This window comes from Stegostoma tigrinum, chromosome 8 (genome assembly GCF_030684315.1).
Source record: "Stegostoma tigrinum isolate sSteTig4 chromosome 8, sSteTig4.hap1, whole genome shotgun sequence".
NCBI lineage: Eukaryota > Metazoa > Chordata > Chondrichthyes > Orectolobiformes > Stegostomatidae > Stegostoma > Stegostoma tigrinum.
Window position 1 is genome coordinate 50,290,461 of NC_081361.1, and position 22,507 is coordinate 50,312,967.

Consider the following 22,507-nt stretch of genomic DNA (forward strand, 5'->3'; position numbering starts at 1 on the left):
ACAGTTTCGACTTTGAAAATGTTGCTGGCACACTCAGTATGTAAGAATTTACTGCAAATAAGAAGGAGCTAGACAATTTGCTGACTGCACTCAACTTAATCTCATAGCAAGTCAGTGGATATTGGGACTTTATATTCGTGGGATGTGGGCCTCACTGACAGGATTCATTGCCCTGTTCGTCCTTGAAGGTTGGGATGAGCTACTCAAAACCACTTCAGCTGATTTGATCAATAATGCTGTTGGGGAGAAAGTCCCAAGATTTTGATCCAGGATGGCGAATGGCATGAAGGGAAATTTGCAGGTGGTGGTGTTCCCATTTGCTGCCCTTGTCCTTCTTGGTAGTATTAGCCAGGGGTTTGGAAGATGGTGTCTAAGCAGTGTTTCTGCAGTGCATCTTGTGGATTGTTCACACTGATGCTGTCAAAGGTAGGTTGTAGAGAGACTGATGTTTGTGGATGTGGTACCAATCTAAAGCATTCACAGTAATCTTTAGCCAGAAGTGCTGAATGAATGATCTATCTCAGCCTCCTCTAGCAGTCCCCAGCATTACAGATACCAGTCTTCAGCCAATTCAGTTCACTCCACCTGATATCTAGAAATGGTTGGAAACACTGGGTACTGAAAAGGCTACAGGCCCTGAAAAATTATGGCAACAGTACTGAAAATTTGCAGTCTAGAACTGCTTGCTCCCCTAGCCAAGTTTTTCCATTACTGGTACAACACTGGCATCTATGCACCCAATGTGGAAAATTACACAGGTATGTCCTGCTCATGAAAATCAAGACAAAATCCATGCTGGCCAATTAGCACCCCTTTAGTCTATTCTCAATCATCAGTAAAGTGATGGAAGGTGTTATCAGCAGTGCTATCAAGCAGCAACTGCTCAGCAGTAACCTCTTCAGTGGTGCCTAGTCTGGGTTCAGCCAGCGCCACTCAGCTCCTGATCTCATTACAGCCTTGGTTCAAACATGGACAAAAGAGCTGAATTCCAGAGGTGAGGTAAGAGTGACAGCCCTTGACATCAAAGCCACATTTGAAAGAGCGTGACATCAAGGAGCCCTAGCAAAACTGGAATCAATGGCTTTCACTGCTTTTGGAGTCATACCTGGCACACAGGAAGATTGTCGTGGTTGTTAATTAGTCACCTTACCTCCAGGATATCTCTTCAGGAGTTCCTTAGGGTAGTTTCCTTGGCCCAACCACCTTCAGCTGCTTCATCAATGACCTTCCTTCCATCATAAGGGCAGAAGTGGGGATGTTTGCCAATGGCTGCACAATGTTCAGCACCATTCACAACTCCTCAAATACTGAAGCAGTCCATGTTCAAATGTAACAAGATCTGTACAGTATCCAGGTTTGGGCTGACATGTGGCAAGTAACATTTCATACCACAGAAATGCCAGGCAATGACCATCTCTAGTAAGAGACAATCTAACCCCTGTCCCTTGACAGTGTTCTCATCAATGAATCCACCCCTAGTAAAATTCTTGGGTTTACTATTGACCAGAAACTCAGTTGGGCTTGCCACACAAACACACTGGTTACAAGAGCAGAGGCTAGGAATACTCTGGTGAGTAAATCACCTCCCGACTTTTCAAAGCTTGACCACCATATACAAGGCACAAGTCAGAAACCGATTGGAATACTCTCCATTTTCCTAGCTGGGTACAGTTCCAAAAATATTTAAGAAGCTTAAGGTGTCTTGGTGGCTCAGTGGTTAACACTGCTGCCTCACAGTGCCAGAAACCTTGGTTCAAATCCAGCCTTGGGTGACTGTGTGGAGTTTGCTCATTCTCCCCATGTCTGCATGCATTTCCTCCCACAGTCCAAAGATATTCAAGTTAAGTGGAAAGACCATGGTAAATTTTCCATAGTGTCCAGGGGATTTACAGGCTAGGTACGTTAGCCATAATGAATGTGGAGTTATGTGGGTTGGGTGGGTGTCTAGGTCTGGGTAGGATGCCCTTCGGAGGGCCAGTGCAGACTTGATGGACTGAATGGCCTCTTTCTGCACAATGGCAGTTCACGATTCTATTATCTTGGACAAAGCAGCTGGCTTGATTGGCATGGCATCCAGAAGCATCCACTGCCTCCACCATCAATGTTTTGTCACAGCTGTATGTATTATCTACAAAATGCACTGCAGAAATTCACCAATGATCCTCGCATAGCATCTTCCAATATGTCCACTTCCAGTAAGAAAGACAAAGACAATAAATACATGGAAACAGCCCCCTGCTAGTCTCCTCCAGGCGAGCCATGACAGCTAGGGTTGGGCAATAAATACTAGCCCAGTCAGCAATGCCCATATCCCACAAGTGATGGAAAGAAATCTAGTTTCTTTAATGTTATTGGAGCTGCATTCATCCAGGCAAGTGAGGATTATTCAATCACTTAACTCCTGACTTGTGCCTTGTGGATGGTGGATGGGATCTCTGGGGTCAGGTCATGAGTTATTTACTGCAGCATTTCTAGCTTCTACCCTACTCTTGTAGCTGCAGTATTTATAAGACTAGTTTATCTCAGTTTCTAGTCACTTGTAACCCAAGCCTGTTGTAAATTTAGCAATGGTATTGCCATTGAATGTTAAAGGTGAAGGTTAGATTCTTTCTTGTTGGATCTGGTCGTTGCGTGGTACTTGAGTGGCATGATTGTTACTTGACACCTCTCGGCCCAAAGTAGGTATTGTTCAAGCCGTGCTGCATTTGTACATGGAATGTCTTCATACTTATGGAGTTGCAAATGGTGCTAAAGATTGTGCAATCATCAGCAAACATCCCAGGTCTGACCTTAGAACAAAAAGAAGATGGTTATTGAAGCAGTTGAAGATCCTCTGAACAACATTCAATTAAAGTTTCACATCTTTCAAAATATATTCTACCTTAACATTCTTATTGCCTAAATGTAATATCTTATACGTGCCCACATTATACTCCATCTGATAGCGACTTACTTAACTGTCAATATTTCTTTTCAGCCTCTCCATGACCTGCTACAGCTTACATTCCCAAACCTGCTTTGTATTGTCAGTAAACCTACATTCATTACTTATGATCTCAATGCTTAAATGATCAATATAGATTGTAAATCACAGAGTTCCCAGCACTGATCCTTGTGACACTCCACTGGTTATGGATTGCCAGCTTGAAAATGTTCTTCTTGCCTATGACCTCTGCTTCTCTGTCTCTTGTCCATTTAACCAATATTCAGTCTGAGCCCTTATCTTGCATTTGAACTTGTTATATGGCATTTTATCAATTACCATTTCTAAATCAATGTTTGCTACATCTGGTTTCTCTTTAGCCATCATCCATAAAAATAATAAATTTGTCAAAGGCTATTTGTAAAAACATGGTGCATTTATCTGATCATGCAGTGCTTTTAACAAGTGCTTTGTTAAGATTTCCTTTGTTTCTAATTATCTGATGGCTGCAGTCAAGCCAGCTAGTGTGCAGTCCCCTAATTGCTCTCTACCTTTTCTTGAATAGTGATGCATATTTACTAACCTTCAGTCTCCTGGGTCTGTCTTAGAATCTGGGAAACACTGGATAATATATCCACTTTGTAGCTATCAAGTTTTGAGGACATTTTGATTTATTGTGTCTCCATAACACCTTTGCTGATATAAAATTACCTTTCTGATTCTTCCTACCTCATTTGTTAAAATACATGAAGGAAATATAGGTCAGAATATCAAGACTGCTGTTCTTGAGCAAAATTTTTGCTACTCATTGATGGCGTTTTTGGAAGCAGTGGGGTTAAGGGTAGTGGAAAGCCAGCATGGAAAAATGTAGGGAACAGAGTCAAGGTGGCTCTTCAGTCTGTTTCGACGCTGGAGATCTTTCCAAGGAGTAGCTTGAGAAGCAGTTTTGCTACTCCTTCTGTCTCTTCCATTTACCAGCCATCAGAAGCCTCCCTACTATCATGAAAAGGAAAGTAGGCTCAGAGGTGGCACATTCGGGGACCACCTCCTGAAATATGTTTCTGCTGCTCTTGCATCTGACAATTGTGGGCTTGGAACCCTTAAATTGATTCAAAAGGCAAGATGTGAAAATTCTGCCAGTAGCCTCTTATACTAGAAGGTTGAGAAATTAGCAACACACTTTTCCTTTCAGTACTGTGGAATGTGAATCGAACTGTTCTGCAAAATAGTAATAATAATGAGATCAACTTTGCAAAGTTAGCCTTCATAACATCTGTAATCAATCTTTGTCCTTCTAATTACTGACATATGAAGCCCAGAAACAAAGCTTAATTCCATTAATATTCTTGCACGTTGCTTTTCCATCATCAAGACCATTTTGCCGGCACCACTACTAACAGGTCTGATCCGAAAAGACAAAGCTGCAGCAGCTGGTGAAGTAACCAACAAAAAAAAAGGAAAAACATTCTTGACCTCATCCTTACCAATCTGCCTATCACAGATGTGCCTGTCCATCACAGTTTCAGCTGGAGTGATCACAACACAGTCGTTCTGGAGACAATGTCGAGTCTTCACATTGACAATGCCCTCGACTGTGTTGTGAATAATTTCCACTAACTCAATACTGTGTGTCCATGAGGTGCTATCAACATCAGCAGAATACTCCAACATAACCTGCGACCTCATGGCCTGGTGTATCGCCCATTTAGGCTCAAATACCTTCAGCCACTTTACCAATGACCATTGTAAAATCATGAGTGGGAATGTTTGCTGTTAATTACACAATGTTAGGCCCTATTTCACAATGATTGTCAAAGACACATTTCCTACACTTGTCTAATTGCACAACAGACTTTCAGAGATTGTGAAGAAGCAAGATATGTCAGTCTTCCAGCTGCTATCTGCTGAACAAAGACTAATGAACTACACAGCATAGGAACAGGCCCTTCTGATCATCCAGCCTGCGCTAACACATGACACTTTTTGAAATTAAAACATCTTTTGCCTGTACAAGGCATGATAGCTCATTGGTTAGCAATGCTGCCACTCAGCAGTAGGGACCTAGGTTCGATTCCAGTCTCAGGCAACTGTCTGTGTGGAGTTTGTGCATTCTCCTTGTGTCTGCGTGGGCTTCCTCTGGGTGCTCTGGTTTCCTCCCCCGGCGAAATGATGTGCGGGCTAGGTGGATTGGCCATGTCAAATTGCCCATCGTGTCTGTGGGTGTGTGGGTTAGGTGGATTAGCCATGGGAAATGCGGGGTTACAGGGATAGAGTGTGGGGGCGATGATGGTGGTTTCATTGGGATGTTCTTTGGAGGGTCAGTGTGGACTCAGTGGGCTGAATCCCATGCTGTAGGGATTCTAGGGACTGTGATACGCAGTCTGTATCCATCCTCATGTATCCGTTAAGATGCCTCTTACGCATTACTATTGTACCTACTACTACCACCTCCTCTGGCAGCACATTCCAGGCACTTACTACCCTCTGTGTACAGAAAAAGAACACTTGCATCACACATTTCCTATAAACCTTCTCCCTTTTACCTTCTAAAAACAAAAAGGTCCCATAGTAATTGATATTTCTACCCTGGGAAAAAGATGCTGTCTATCCAATCTATGTGTGCCTCTCATAATTTTGTAAATTTCTTTCAGGGTGTCCCTCAGCCTCTAACAGTCAACTGATAAGAAACCTAAATTTGTCCAATTTCTTCTGAGAGCTAATACCTTCCAAATCAAACAACATCCTCGTAAACTTCTGTACCCTTTCCAGGGCCTTTATGTCCTTCTGGTAATGCGATGACCAGAACGGCACATAATATTCCAAATGCAGCCTAACGAAAGCTCCTTGCCAATTTTAACAGTCTGTGCCTGAGAGAAGAAGGCAAGCATGCCATATGCCTGAATGACCAACATATCCACTTGTGTTGAGACTTTCAGAGAATGTTCCACCTGTGTGCCTAATTCCCACTCTCATGCTTCTAAGAGGTTCTACCATTTACTTTGTAATTACTCCTGGAGTTGCAAGTTGGTTCAGGAATGGCGCATGTTAAGGTAGCTCTAGAATCAGGTGGGAGGAATACTATAGGGGAGGGCAGGTAGTTATTGAGACATGTTTGGTAAGATAAAGTGAGAAATCTCTCTAGGCTTTATGGTGACAAACCCTCCAATTTGTGGATGTGATGCCAATAAAGTGGGCTGCTGTGTCCGGGTGTAGGAAAAATGACATGACACAATTGGAATTTAGCCAAAAAAAAACTCAAGATTCAGCCCATTATTTCAGGTTAGCTTTTGCCTTTTCAGATGCTGCTTTCTGATTTTGTTTTCATCATTTTCTGTTTCATTTCAGATTTGAGGTATCAACAGTATTTTCCTTTTAGTTCCATAAGTGTGGGTTTGATTACTGGGAAGTGGATATATTTCTATAACTGGATATAGTTATTGTTTGGCAAGAAGAGAATTGGTCAGCAGCAGGGACCTGAAATAGTTTGGTGTAGCTGCAAAATAGAGCTGGAACAGTGTCAATCTTTGCATATCGTAATTGTTCAGACAACAGAGGTTGAGAAAAGGTAAAATTAGCAGAATTACAGGTGAGGACATTAACTTGTCTGTCCATAAAGTGATGTCATGAAATGAAAATTAAAATATTTCAGAAAGAAGCCAAACTGAATTACTAGGTTGGAAAAGTGGAATTATTCTAGTCATCCTTCTGATTTTTTTCTGCATAGACATTTAGGTATTATCACTGCTTTTGTTGCTAACGGAAATGATACTACTGCAAGCTTTACAGGCAAATTTGTTTAGTTGTGAGATGTGGGTGTTGCTAGCTAGGCCAGCAATTGTTAGCTATCACTAGTTGCCCTCGACAAGGTGTGAGAAGTCACCGCCTTGGAGCATTGCAATCCATGTAGTGTTGGTATGCTGACAATGCTTCCAGGGAGATGAAAAGAAGTAAGATATGCTGACAACAGAAACACAGAAGGGGCAGAATGTTTATGTGCAGGCATCAACTTTGAGAGGCCAAGTGATAGTTCTGGCTTGCAGAAAATGGTAGGCTGTCCATGTGCTGTCTAAGTGTGTCAGTAGGAGATTTGAACCCTGAAGATGCTTAAGGTGGGGAGGAGGGGGATAGGATTTCCTACTTGCCCCCATCACAAGACACTCTGGGCTACTCACGAATGCATTTGCAATGTGCTCAGAACTGCATGATCATGTAAGAGAAGCTAACTACACCCATAAGACAGCCCAAAGCTGACCTTAGACTACATAATCAGTGACTCTACTCTGTCTCTTGTATTTAGTTCCCCATCAGGGATAATATCATTTCAGAATTGATATGCTTCAATAAGATCACCTGTCCTTTTGTTTTAAATTCCTATGAATACAGGCCCAAATTGCTCAACTTTCCTTCATAAAACAATCTTTTCATTTCAGAAATCAGCCTAATGAATCTTCTCCAAACTGCCTCTAATTACAAGTTTATCCAGCTCTGAATAAGGAGCCAAAATTATACATGATACTATAGGTTTAGATCAACCGATATCCTAAACAGTTAGAGCAAAACATCCCTACGTTTATACTCCATCCCCTTATATTGTAAGCCATAGAGGCCAAAAATCCATTTCCCTTTGTAATTACTTGCTGTAGCTTGTTAATTTGCCATTTTTTTTGTCCACTCACTTAATCTATTTCATTTGCAGAATCTGTATCTTACTCAGAATATTTATTGATCTTAGGAGGTTTGTGAGGTCAGGATGTATTCATGATATATATGTTTGCACCAATGGCTCAATGGAGTTTATTGGCCTATTGGGAATTTCATACCATTCTTTTCATATTAATTTGCACTAAGACCACAAGATGTTATGAAGTTGTGAACACAACCCAGTCCATCACAAAACCCAACCTTCCTTCCTTGAGATAACACGGTGTAAAGCTGGATGAATACAGCAGGCCGAGCAGGAAAGTCGACGTTTCAGGTCGAGACCCTTCCACTGACTCTGTTTGTACTTTCCACTGCCTCAGGAAAGCAGCCAACATAATCAAAGGCCCTCTCCTTCCACTTATACTCTCTTCCACCTTCTTCCATTGGACAGAAGAAGCAAAAGTTTGAAAACACCAACAGATTCAAGAACAGCTTCTTTCCTGCTGTCATCAGATTTATGAAAGGACTTCTTGTATATCAGAGTTGATCTTTCTCTGCATCTTCTCTGCAGCTGTAACACATAAGGTATGATTTGTCTGGTTAGCATGCAAAGTAATACTTTTCACTATCTTGGTACATTGACAATAATAAATCCAATCAAAATTATTTCAATGGCACTTTGAATAAAACTTTAACATTCTATACCAGGAGTTTCATGGCTGCAACTGCATTTGTTTAAATATCTAGTAATTACTTTTAGGATGTGTCCTGAAAAGTCGAATTTAGGAATATTTATATATACAGCAGGGATGTATATATACATCCCTGTATATATACAAAGATTACAAAGTCTGTACCACATAGAATATAGAACATAGAACAGTACAGTACAGGAGTAGGCTATTCAGCCTAGCATGTCTGTGCCAACCATGATACCATTCTAATTAATCTCACCTACCTGCACATGGTCCATATCCTTCTATTCCCTGCCTGTTCACGTGTCTGTCTAATGCCACTTAAACATTGCTATTATATCTACTTCTGCTACCTCCCCTATCACCCTCTGTAAAAACTAGCCTCTCATATCTCATTTAAACTTTCCCCTCTAACCTTGAACCTATGCCCCTTAGTATTTAACATTTCCTTCTGAGAAGAACACTCTCATTATCCAAATAAAAACCAAAAGAACTGCAGATGCTGTAAATCAGGAACAAAAACAGAAGTTGCTAGAAAAGCTCCGTGGGTCTGGCAGCATCTGTGAAGAAAAAATGCAGTTAACTTTCGGGTCCAGTGACCCTTCCTCAGAACAGATTATCCACCCTATCTATTTTGCTTATAATTTTACATACTTTTATCAGGTCACCCCCTAGCTTCTGAAAGTCTAGCAAAAAAATCCAAGCTCATCCAATCTCTCCTGTTGGTGATGAACTCCAATCAGGCCACATCCTGGTGAATCTCTTTTTACACTTTCCGCAAAGCCTTCACATTCTTCTTATAGAGTGGTGACCAGAACTGCAAACCTCCGGGCAGGTTGATACAAAAGGTGAAGTCACATATGATCTACAGTGAATTGGTAAGATCGGTACAGAACTGGCTTAGCATAAAAAAATCAGAGTAATAGTGGAATGGTGTTTTTCTGATTGGAGATCTGTGACCAGTGGTGTGCCGCAGGGATCAATGCTGGGACCCCTGTTGTTTGTAATATATAAATGATTTGGAGGAGAGTTAGATGGCCTGATTAATAAGTTTGTGGGGAACAATAAAGATTGGGGAGCTGTGGATAGTGAAGAGGATCACCAAAGGATACAGCAGGATATAGATAGGCTGGAGATTTGGGTAGAAAAATGAAAGAGGGAGTTTAATCAGGTCAAATGCAAGGTGATGCATTCTGGAAGATCGATTGCAGGAGGGAAGTATACAATAAATGGCTCATTTTTCAATGTCAAATGTTATTTTGTATTCAGGCTCTCTATGGGACCTCCATCTTGATGTGAACACTTGCCAGTGGTCTCAAGGAATATCCAGTTGATGTTGCGCTAGGAAAACTGATAAGCCATCGGCAATGGTGGAAGAGCCTCAAATATTGCAACACGCCTTCTAGGAAAGGCCTAACCCAAGACCTTGTTCTATTTTCAATAAGAGACGTAAGAGTTCACACCTTTCATTCTATTTGGAATTTCTCATGACTGACCATGCTCAAATTTGAATCTGGATTGTACTCCATGTAAAACCTCAATTTCCTTCCCTTGCTGTTCTGACCAATAATACACCATATACCAAATGAAATAATTAAGATTTTAGTGTGTGACCTTATTATCTCTTGGATTATATATTTTGTACTTCTTGAGCTAAACCAGAAATTGTATTGGCTTTATTAGTCTTTAGGCTCTATGTTACTCCTAGGTGGGCACAAAGCACTGCTGCTTAGATGAATATATATAACTCTAAAGGGACCATGGAAATGAGTTGGCATGTCCAGCTACTGGTGTACCTAACTTGCTGGCTGATTACCAGCTTTCCTGCTGTAGTTTTTTTTGAATTCCTGGCAAGAATGTGCCAGAAGAAGGGTTAATTATTAGTTTGAATATTAAATGTGTGAACAGCCAGAGAAAAGGATGCTATAAGTTAAAATTGGAAGTGCAAAAAAGAGAACATCCTTAAATCTTCTCCAAAATATTCCAAAACGTACTTCAGAGTTATGAAATGAAACTGGATGGATCACCTGGCATTGACCTAGGCGCACAAAAAGATAATGGCAGATATAGCCCTTTTGACACTGCAAAGTCCTTCTCACTAACATCTGGGGGCTGGTGCCAAAATTGGGAAAGCTGTCTCACAGGTTAGTTAAGCAACAGCTCACCATGGTCAGACTCACAGAATCATACCTTACAGATGATATCCCAGACACCACAACACCATCCTTGGGTATGTCCTGTCCTACCAACAAGACAATCCCAGCAGAGATAGTGGCACAGTGGAATACAGTTGGGAGGGAGTTGCTCAGTGAATCCTCAGTATTGACTCTGGACTGCACAAAGTCTTGTGGCTTCTGTTTAAACATATGCAAGGAAACCTCTTGCTGTTTACAACTCTTCCATGTTGAACGATACTTGGAGAAAGCACTGAGGATGGGAAAGGCACAAAATATACTCTGGGCAGGGCATTTCAATGTCCACCACTAAAAGAGTGGCTCAGCAACGGTATGGGAACCAACAAGAAGGAAAAAAACACACTTGACCTCATCGTTACGAATCTGTCGGCTGCAGATACATCTGTCCATGACTATATCAGTAAGAGCAACCACTGCACAGCCTTTGTGAATAGAAATCCCACCTTCACATTGAGAATAACTACCATTGTGTTGCGTGGCACTGTGTCCATGTTAAGTGGAACAGACTTTGAACACATCTAGCAACTCAAGACTGGGCATCCATGAGACACTGTGGGCCATCAACAGCAGCTGAATTGTACTCCATTCCAATCTGTAAGCTCATGGCTCAGCATATCCCCCGTTCAACTATTATCATGAAGCCAGGGAAACAACCCTGGTTCAATGGAGAGTGCAGGAAGGCATGCCAGAGCAATACCAGGCATACTTGAAGATGAGGTGTCAACCTGGTGACGCCACCAAACGGGACTACTTGCATGCCAAACAACATAAGCAACAAGTAACAGAGAGAGCAGAGAGATCCAGCAACTAACGGATCAGATCTAAGCTAAATTGTCCTGCCACATCATGTCATGTATGGTGGTGGACAAATAAACAACTAACTGGAGGAGGCTCCACAAATACCCCCATCCTCAATGATGGAAGAGCCCAGCATATCAGTGCAAAAGATAAAGCTGAAGCTTTTGCAGGAATCCTCAGCCAGAAGTGCCAAGTGAATGATCCACCTTGGCCTCCTCCAGTGGTCCCCAGCATTACAGATACCAGTCTTCAGCTAATTTGATTCTTTCCACGTGATGTCAAGAAATGGTTGGAGACAGTGGATTCTGCAAAGGCTATGGCCCCGACAATATTCTGACAATAATATGATGACTTATGGTCCAGAACTTGCTCCTCCCCTCGCCAAACTGTTCCAATTCAGTTACAACACCGGCATCTACTTGACAATGTGGATAATTGCCCAGGTATGTCCTGCACTTAAAAAGCAGGACAAATCCAGCCTGGCCAATTACCGCCCCATCAATCTACTGTCAATCATGAGCAAACTGATGGAAGATGTCATCAACAGTGGTATCAAGCAGCACCTGCTCAGCAATAACCTGCTCAGTGATGCCCAGTTTGGGTTCAGCCAGGGCCACTCAGCTCCTGATCTCATTACAGCCTTGGTTCAAATGTGGACAAAAGAGCTCAATTCCTTGATATCAAGGCTACATTTGACCAAGTGTGGCATTTAGGAGCCTGATCTAAACTGGAATCAATGGGTTTAAGGGGGAAAACTCTCTAATGGTTGGAGTCATACTCAACACATAGGAAAATTGTTGTGGTTATTAGAGATCAGTCATTTCAGCTCCAGGGATCTCTACAGGGTTTCCTCAGGGTAGTGTACTAGGCCCAACCATCTTCAGCTGCTTCATCAATGACCTTCCCTCCATAATAAGGTCAGAAGTGGTGATGTTTGCTGATGATTGTGCAATGTTCAGCACCATTTATGACTCGTCAGATACTTAAGCATTTCGTGTTCAAATGTAACAAGATCTGGACAATATTCAAACGTGGGCTGACATTCATGCCATGCAAATGCCAGGCTATAGCCATCACCAATAAGAGGCAATCTAACCACTGCCCCATGACATTTAAAGGTGTAACCATGATTGAATCCCCGACTATCAACATTTTGGGGATTATTATTGACCAGAAACTCAACTCAACTCACCACATAAACACAGTGGTTGCAATCAGTCTGCAGCAAGGTTTATATGACTGTTGTTGTTACAGGAAACATCCTCACCACAATAAACACAGTGGGTACAATTGCAGGTCAGAGACTATGAATACTGTGGTGAGTAACTCACCACCTGACTCCCCAAAACCTATCCACCAACTACAAGATACAGGCCAGGAGTGTGTTGGAATACTCCCCACTTGCCAGGAGAGTGCAGCCCCAATAATACTCGAAGCTTGATACCATCCAGGACAAAGCAGCCTGCTTGATTGGCACTACACACACAAGCATCCACTCCCTCCGCTACCAACGGTCAGTTAGCAGCAGTGTGTACTAACTACAAGATGCGCAACAGAAATTCACCAAAGTTTCTCAGTCAGCACCTTCCAAACCCATGACCATTTCGATGTAGAAGGACAAGGGCAGCAGATATATAGGAACACCACCACCTTCAAGTTCCCCTCCAAACCACTCACCATCCTGACTTGGAAATATATCATCGTTCCTTCACTGTTGCTGGGTCAGAATCCTGGAATTCCCTCCCTAATGATATTGTGGGTCAACCCACAGCAGGTGGATTGCAGCATGTCAAGAAGGCAGCTAGGGAAAGGCAATAAATGCTGGCCAACCAGTGATGCCCACATTCCACAAATGAATAAAAAACTTATGAAAGTAATGCAAGAAAATTACTGACAAGGTCATTCTTCTCTTTTCTAGTTAACAACCAGCTAGAATTTAATTTTGAACAAATGATATGTGTAAATAGCTCTCATAGTGCTTGATTTTTGAAGTAGCAGAAAGCAGGTAATTATATAATAGGAATCTTGAAACTGTTTTTAACTAGAATGCACCAGCTGCTAACAGTTTATTGCTTGGTTTCTTATTACTGAACTATGTTAGATATTTTTTCTTAGTACTTGCTTTATGTGTTTTTTTGGGCTGACTCCAGTCAGCATTGCAATTTTACAAGTCTTTGTTTCTGACTGTAGCCTTTGTACTCTAATATATTTGTTGTGCTCTAATTTAGGAGATACACGAGCTTGTAAGGAACTGGCTATCTGTTTCTCTGAGACACTGCTGCTGGAACCATTGATCATAATCGTTTTAACAATGAAGAAAAGTAGAAGCGTCCTGGCAGTGACCACAGAAGATGTAAGTCAATAACCTGAGATAATTGTATTTTCAATATAATAATTTAGGCTTAGACTTTTTCTCATAAAAAGAGAGGTTTTAGAGGGATGTTTGTATTAAACTAAAAATATTTATTAGTAATTCTTTGATTCTGAAGTACCAGTTTTATGTATATTCTGTGAAGTTCTGATGTGATTACTACTTGATAATTAATTTTAACATGGGGTTGGTTACCTCAGTTGATTGGATGGGCTTGTTTGCAATGCAACATGACACCAACAATTTGAGTTCAATTGCTCAACCGAGATTACCATGAAGTACTCTCCTTCTCAACTTCTCCTCTCACCTGAGTCATGGGGACCCTCAGGTTAAGTAACCACCACTCTCTCATTTGAAAGCAGCTCCAATGGTTTGGATCATGAAGACCTAAAAGCTTAGAGGGAGTTTTGTGATAAGAAATTAATTTTGGGTTAAATACAGGGTCAGATCATTTGTCCTAAGAGTACACTATAATCTATGCTGAAAACACGTGTATTTGGTTAATAGTAGTTAATGCATTCTCAGATTAAAAATGCATAATTTTCCCGCCAACATTTGCCTGTTAAAACTTACTCCAATCCAAGTAATTTTGTTTAATCATTCATTGGATGTAGGTGTTTCTGACAAGGTCAGAATTCATTGCCTGTCCCTCGTTGCCTTTTTGAGAATAAAGTGGGAGCTATTTTCTTGAATACTGGAATTGTTGTCATGCGATTGCATTTACTTGGAAGTGATGGTGATCCTGTTTATCTGCTGCCTTTGTTATTCTGGATAGTGGAAGTTGTAGGTTTGGAAGATTGTGTCTGAAGTCTTGGTGAATTTCTACAGTGCACCTTGCAGTTGATTTATTCTGTTATGATTGTGTGCCTGCCTGCTGGTTGGAACCCTTACCTAGCACATAGCAGAATGTTGTGGCTGTTGGAGGTCTGATATCTCAGCTCCAGGACATTTCTGCAGGAATTCCTCATTAGTATCCTAGGCCCAACCATCTTCAGCAGCTATATCGATGACCTTGCCATCATCATGAGGTCAGAAGTGGAGATGCTTACTGATGATTGCACAATGTTCAATAACATTCACAACTCCTCAGACGCTGAGGCATTCCATATTCTAGTGCATCAAGATCTGGACAATATCCAGGCTTAGACTGACAATTGGCAAGTATTATTCACACCTTACAAATGCCAGGCAATGACCATGTCCATTAAGAGACAATCTAACCACTACCCCTTGACATTCTATGGCTTTACCATCACTGAATCCGCCACCATCAATAATTACAGAAACTCTTCTGAACTTCCCATATAAATACAGTAGCTACGAGAGCATTTTGGCGGCTAGAGATACTGCAGCAAGTAATGCTTCTGCTGACTCCTCAAATCCTGCCCACCATCTACAAAGCATTTGTCCGGATTGTGTTGGAATACTCTCTGCTTGCCTGGATGGTGCAACTCCAACAACAATGCACAAGAAGCTTGACATCACCTAGAGCAAAGCAGCCTGCTTCATTACCACCACATCCACAAGCATTCACTCCTTTCAACATCAACACTCTGTACACACTGCTGCTACTGTTTGCAAAATGCAATTGTATATGAACCTAGGCTGCCTCTTGATGATTTTTCAAAATTCACCACAGCCTTTTATTCTTCAGCTTCAATGTCTTAAAGATCTGTGTGGTCAGGACTAGCCTTGATCAAGTTTGAAGAGAATGGCCTCTTTGTATCTTGATAGTTTTTCTTAATAGCTTTTTGTGGTTATTAAGATTCCTCTTGATGAGCTGATTGAGATTTTTCTCAATGTGTCCAATTCATGTTGCTCTCTTGTGCATCAAAGTAAAGAAGGGTTGCATACAATTAACTGCTGCCAGTGAAAATGGGGCATCCATCACTCTGCCTGAAAATTCACTGTTCATGAACATACATTGGAATTAAGAGACCACATCCTTGCAGAATTGAAGACGTCTCCTTAACTCCCCAAGTCAAACATTTCAGATATTGTGGATATTTCTGAAGCTGATAATTTTTGAAGCTTCACTTGCTTTCATTGGAGATGCAACCAGTATGAAGAGTTGCTTCTGCTTCCCTGTGATGGCAGGGCCTTCTGTTCAGAGGAATTTCTGCATCTCACTGTAGTTGAATATTTACCTCTGTCTTCTTCCAGAAAGGGTGATTCTCCTTTAAAAGAAACATCAGGAAATTCATAGACAATGCCACCTGAAAAAAGTAAGATGCATCCTTTCAGCCTCTGATGAATGGACAGCCTGTGACTGCATGCTGAAGAAACAACCAAGGACTGGGATGCCCTCTGGCTGCCTTCTTTAGCCTCTACCCCCAGTCTCTCTCTGTCTTCTCTCCTCTCTCTCTCTCTCTCTCTCTCACACACATACTTTATCTTTCTCACCACACGCGTCCTTAACTTTTTGCTCTGAGACAAATGGAGTTCCACATTACCTCCTTGCAGTTCTACGGCTGGAATGTTTGCAGTGACGAGTGATTCTCAGCAACTGAATCAGTTTGAACATCTTCAGAATCTGCTGATAGAAGAATATTTAAAACTACACATGCAGTCTAATTTTTAAAAAATGTGTAGCAGATAAGAGTGACGTACAATACTTCTGTGTTCCTCTTCAGTTGTAAACAAATGTAGAACACATCTGTCCTTAGATATTTTATTCATTGATAGCCGATCTGAATTTTTCTTTTCTTCTTACATGTTGCATACCATTCTCTTCTGAAAGCCTTCTGTGGTTCTTAGCTTTTGTACGGGCTTCACTGCTCCATAGGTTGGTGCCTAGTTTGAAGTTTGAAGTCTATACTCTCTTGTCCGTGTCACCTGATATGCTGAGCATAGGTTTTGGCATTTTGCCTTCTGTGTTTTGATCACCGGGCTAGCCCTGAGGCTCATCTGCTAGTGCTTTAGTGTTTTGGGCTTTCACTTCTGGCAGTTACTGCTGCTTGCCTCTAAGCCCATACCTCTAGCAATCATTGGAGTAAAGCGAGGTCTATGTTCATCTCGATGAGACTATTTACAACACATGGTAGGAGAAGACATACTGCTAAGACCTTTCAGACTTCATTTTTCTTCATGTTTTCATAGGATGTTGGTGCTACTGTCAAGACCAACATATGGTTATCTATGCACACATGCCCATTTGCTTTTGAATGAAATGGCTTGCTAATCTGTTTCAGAGGGCATTTACCAGTCAAACCTGTGCCTAAGGATCTGGAATTGCATGTAAAACAGACTAAAAATGGTTGCAGAAGTTATTTTTCAGATAGCCTTCCCTGAAGGACATTTGTAATAACTCGTTTACTACAATTAGCAATAACACTGATGACTAGCTCCATATTGCAGATTTTTATTGATTGAATTTAAAATCCACCAGCTGTAATGGTGGGATTTGTACCATGTCCTCAAAATGCTTAGCCGGAACTCTGGGTCACTGTATAACCGGAGCCTTTGTCTGGATTCTCCTAGGCTGCCTTCGAGTTTGAACACTGATACTTCATCTGAGGTCATATTAAGGTTTTATACATACCATGTTATCCTACGTTCCTGGATTGTGATCTTTGTGTCCTAGACGTTCATATTGTGTATCTTTTGAGATAAGCCCTGGAATTCTGTTAATTCTGTAGCCTTAAGAACTTGTGCTGCTGCTTTTTCGCACACTACAAATAAAAAATACATCTAAATCTCAGTGCTCGACAGAACCGAGCCTGCCTTCATTCAAAGCATAATTGCATCATTTTTTACACAAAATTCATCAATGCCAACATTTATGCTGACAGTGAATTCTAGAAAGGCATATATTTGTAGGAGACTCTGCTAAATCATACCTATGTAAGTTTAAATTCCTTCAAACTGACAAGCAAGCTTTTGCAGAATATCCTAAGGCTAGAGCCCATGACAATCAGTCATTGACACCATACATGTTTTTAAGCTCAGAATCTTTCCTAGGGCCAGAAGTTGTTTGTCAGATAACAAGGCATTGCTAAGTCAAAAAACAACAACTGATACAATGTTCCCATTGGATTTTAGGATCAAGAAATAGCAAATTCAAGCTCCCGTTGTTCTGAATTACAATGTTGCCCAGTGAGTAGTCAATAGGAAACTTCATAATACGCTTCATGCTCTAACAGAGAAGAATGCTACCCCACCCCAGTATGTCTGCTTTAACTATAAGGCCATTCCATCATTGTACACCTATTGTGTGATTCTTTGAATAAGATCAATGCAAATACAGCTGAATTTCCATCCATGAAACCAGCATTATACGTTAGAATTTTGTTACATTGATGATCCACAGCTAATGAAGAAATAGTTACTGAAATATTTGCTGCCTTTCTCCATAGCTGATTGGCCGCACCTTCAAACTGCAGTTGAACACAGATATAACAAGACCCTTGAATACAGCAGAATGAACATTGAAAATGAATGTATATTCTAAACCAGCGAGACAAGTCAGCGGTGCTTGCAGTATTGACCCCAGTATGCTGAATCATATGATTTTATTACATTTGGACATGTAGGAAGATGCGTTAGCTGGAAGGGAAGGCATATGTACCTAAATGAGTGTTATCGTTTTGCAGGGATAATAAAGGCAATTTTTAATTATCAGAAGCTTAAGTTATAACAATGTATTGTGGGAGGAGAGATTATTTTGTTTGGAAGAGAGTATTTGAAGTTGTCTATTTGAAAGTTGACAGATCTGAAGGGGATTATTAAAATTTATCAAGGTAAATTATTGAGGATGACACATTAAGGGGCATAAGTTGAAAGATTGGGGGTGGGGTGAAATGGTTAAAAAGTGAACCTTTCCAATTGAGGGGTAATAGAGGTGGTTAATCATCTCCGCAGGGTTAAGTAAGGTTACTTGTTTATCAAAATAAGCTAAGAGAGTCCACCTGTTAGAACTGTGGACTTGGGGGTGATCTAATTTGAGATTAAAATATTCTAAGCATTTAACCTGTTCTAATTTACAATGTTTTCCTTTCTCGAAAAATAGGGAAAGCCAGGGTGCAGTGGTAAAGAACATTTTCAAACTGTGTAAAAATAAGCTAGATCTCGATTTAATTTAAAAGGGACTTTTCCCCCAGACGATAATGGACCTCTGGAACAGGCTGCAACCTCTTGCAGTCAGTGCAAATTTATTGGGTTCCTTCAAGCACAACATGGATCTGTTTCTGACTGTGATGAAGATCATCCAGAATGTGAAAATCAGGGCCACCAGTTAGACCAGCCTTAGATGTTTACATGGGTTTAAGAATAAAATCTCTGTTAATTTCTTTATGGTTTTCAGTAGGATGTAGAATGTTTGTGTTGTAATTCACAAAATATTATAATTGCATGAAACAGGCTGGATAGATACGGGTAAAAATAAATGTCATTTTCTTAAATTTGCATAAAGTATTAAAAGAAAATATGACTGGATTTTGAATGAATTGGGTGCATTAGATGCAAAAGATCCCCTAGGATGTAGTGATCCTAACATGAAAGAACATAATATGCAGTTTGAGTGTAAAAAATTTGGGTTGGAAACAACTGTGTTAAATAAATGAAATTATAATGAAATGAGGATGGAGTTGGCGAAGTGAACAATAGATTAGCAGGAATGACAGTAAGCAAGTAGACATAGAGATTTAAGGAGATAATTCATGACCTTCAGCAAAAATATTTCTGAGTAAGGTGGAAAGGTTCTAAGAGAGAGATAAACAAAGCATAGCTAACCAAGGAAGTTAAATAGAAGTATTAACTTGAAAGAAAAAATGTATATGGAGGCAAAAGGCAGATAATAGTCCTGAAAACTGGGATAAATTCAAAGGAGGGCTAAAAACATAACACAGACAGAAAAAAAAACCATGAGGGCAAACTAATGAGAAACATAAAACTGGCAATAAGAGCTCCTTTAAACGTTATAAAAAGGTCAGAGAGAAATCAAAGTGAACATAGGCCCCTTAGAAAATAAATCTGGGGCAATGGTTATGGGGAAACAGAAAATGGCAGAGGAGTTAACCAGGTATTTTCCATCAGCCTTTATTAAGGAATATGGGAAAGGAATTAAGTAGCATTGCCATCACTAAGAAATATTATTTGGCAAACTAATGGAGCTAAAGATAACTAATTCCCCTGGCCTTGATGGCTTGTATCCTAAAATCCTAAAAGAGATGTCTGCAGAGAAAGTGGGTGCATTGGTTGTAATTTTTCAAACATCAGTGAATTCTGGAGAAGTACCAGGGAATTAAAAAATTACCAATATGATATCCCAAAAAAGGCGGAAGGAAAATAAAAGGGTAACTATAGGCCAATTAGCCTAACATGTATTTTAGGAAAAGTATTAGAATCAGTTATTCAGGAAATAAGAGCAGCACATTTGTAAAATTATAATCTAATCAAGCAGAGTTGTTGTAGCTTCATGGAAGGGAAGTTGTTGCTGATTAATTTTAGAGTTTTTTTGAGGAAGTTTCAATGAGAGTAGGTAGAGGAGAACTGCTAGATTTGACAAGTTAACAAAAAGTTAAGGCATAAAACAAGATTTTGCGGTGCTGAGAATTAACGTATTGGCATAGATAGGCAATCGTCTCATGGGCAGGATACAGTGACTCTGAATGAACAGTTTTTTTCAGCTTGGTGACCTGTGACTAGTAGGGTTCCATGGCAGCAGTGCTGGGATGAACAAACAAAGAACAAAGAAACCTACAGCACAGGAACAGGCCCTTCAGCCCTCCAAGCCTGCGCCGATCAAGATCCTCTGTCTAACCTGTCATCTATTTTCTAACAGTCTGTGTCCGTTTGCTCCCTGCCCATCCATGTACCTGTCCAAATATATCTTAAAAGACGCTAACGTGTCTGCGTCTACCACCTCCACTGGCAATGTGTTCCAGGCACCCACCACCCTCTGTGTAAAGAACTTTCCACGCATATCTCCCTGGGATGCTGGGATCATAACAGGCTACAATATAAATGATTTGGAGGAAGGAAGAAAATGTACTGTAGCCAAATTCTGGCCTGGAGAGGAATTTGGAGTAGGAGGGGAAGGATTGAGTTGTGGTCCATGTAGGTTCCAATGACCAGTAAGACGACTAGGAGGGAGGTTCTACTGAGGAATTATGAGCAGCTCAGGGCTAAAATAAGAAGTGCAAAGATGATAATCTCCAAATTACTTCCTGAGCCATATGCAAATTAGCATTCAGTTAAATAAGTTTAGCGAGGTAGATCCACGGCTCAAGGATTGGTCTGGGAAAAATGGTTTCTGATTAGTGCGCTGGAGAGGGAGAGATATTCCATTAGGAGAGGCTTCATTTGAACCACACCTGGACCAGTGTCCTGTCAAATTGTACAACTAGTGTTATAGATAGAGCTTTAAACTAATTAGTGAAGAGGAGGTTTTAATTGAAGGTTAAAATGAGAGCAGGGGTACAAGTTAGCGAAGAGGCAAATCCCAATCAAACTGTAACAAGAAAGGAGCAGAAAGTATACATAGAAGAACACAGCAGGAATTAGAACCAAAATGTGATATAAAAAGTCAAAGCTTAGGTCTCTTTACCTGAACATTTGCATAATTTTGTAAAAGGATAGATGAGTTTTTGTCACTTTGCTGTGTTTTGGATTGGATTCTCACCTTGGCTGCCTTTAACCACAGCCTTCTAATCTAGTTATGATTAAGGAAGATGGTTGTAGAGATAGTGGAGATGTGGGTCCAAATATTACAGAACCCACTGAATTCCCTGGAGGATTCCAGCAGATTGGAAAACCATTAAGGTGACACTCCTGTTTTAGAACAGATAGAGTCAGAAAGCAGGAAACTGTGCCAATTAGCCTACCATCTTTGGAAAAATGCTGGAATTCATTATTCTGAAAGAAATAGCAGAATGTTTAGAAAAGCTTTATGCAATCAAAGTGTCGACTCAGTTTTGTGAAAGCGAAATCATGTTTGACAAATGTGTTCAGGTTCTTTGAGGATATAACAAGCAGAATTGATAAAAGGGTAGATGTAATGTATTTGGATTTCCAGAAGGCATTTGATATGCTACCACATTAAAGGTTTTTTCACAAAGTATGATCTCTCAGTACTGGGGATAATGTACTGGTATGAATTGAAGATTGGTTAGCGCAAACAAGGCAGAGAATCGGGACTAATAGCTCTTTGGGAGATTGAAACAGCATAACAAATGAAGTGCAACAAGGAACAGTTCTGGAGCTTCAGTTATTTACTGTTTGTATTAATAGTTTGGGGGAGGGGACATAGTGTAATTTGTCTAAATTTGTTGACAATACAATAACAGATGGGAGAGTATGTTGTGATGAGGATGTAAAACATCTGTAAGCAGTTATCAATAGGTTGTATGAGTAGGCTCAAAATTGGCAAATGGAGTTTAATGTAAGAAAGTGAGGTAATGCACTTCACTGGGAAGAATCCTGAAAGGCAGAATATTAGTTAAATGAAGAGACTCCAAAAAATGCTGCCTAGAGGTTTTATGGATGTTCTTCAGCATGAAACACAAAATGTTAACATGTTTGTGCCACAAGTAACTAAAAAGCCCATGGAATTTTCACCTTTGTTACGTGTGGATTGGAGTTTAAAAACTGAAGTCTAGTAGCAACTGTACAGGGTGTTGGTGAGTCTGCACTTGGAAAGTTGACCTTATTTAAGAAAGGATACACTGGCATTGAAGGCAGTTCAAAAGAGATTTGCTGGACTGATTCTGAGGATGAAGGGGCCAACTTATCAAGAATGACACTAAGAGTGGTGGAGTAGCAAATAGTGAAGGGGAATGTGGGAGAATGCAGCAGAATATAGATAGATTGGAGAGTTTGGCGGAGAAATGGCAGATGGAGTTCAATCCGGGCAAATGCGAGGTGACGCATTTTGGAAGATCCCATT

General features: G+C 40.6%; 1 protein-coding gene across 2 annotated transcripts in view; it reads left to right on the forward strand.

The window, feature by feature from the left end:
- Positions 1–22,507, forward strand: part of pde4ba (phosphodiesterase 4B, cAMP-specific a) — a 504,383-nt gene that overhangs the window by 90,278 nt on the left and 391,598 nt on the right. Inside the window, exons 2-3 of one of the 2 annotated variants that reach the window (XM_059647868.1) lie at positions 9,529–9,708; positions 13,481–13,605. In XM_059647868.1, the coding sequence (XP_059503851.1) occupies positions 13,564–13,605 (42 nt within the window). In that variant the 5' untranslated portion in view covers positions 9,529–9,708; positions 13,481–13,563. The remainder of the gene's footprint in view (positions 1–9,528; positions 9,709–13,480; positions 13,606–22,507) is intronic. The other variant, XM_048539254.2, reaches the window with a different exon arrangement.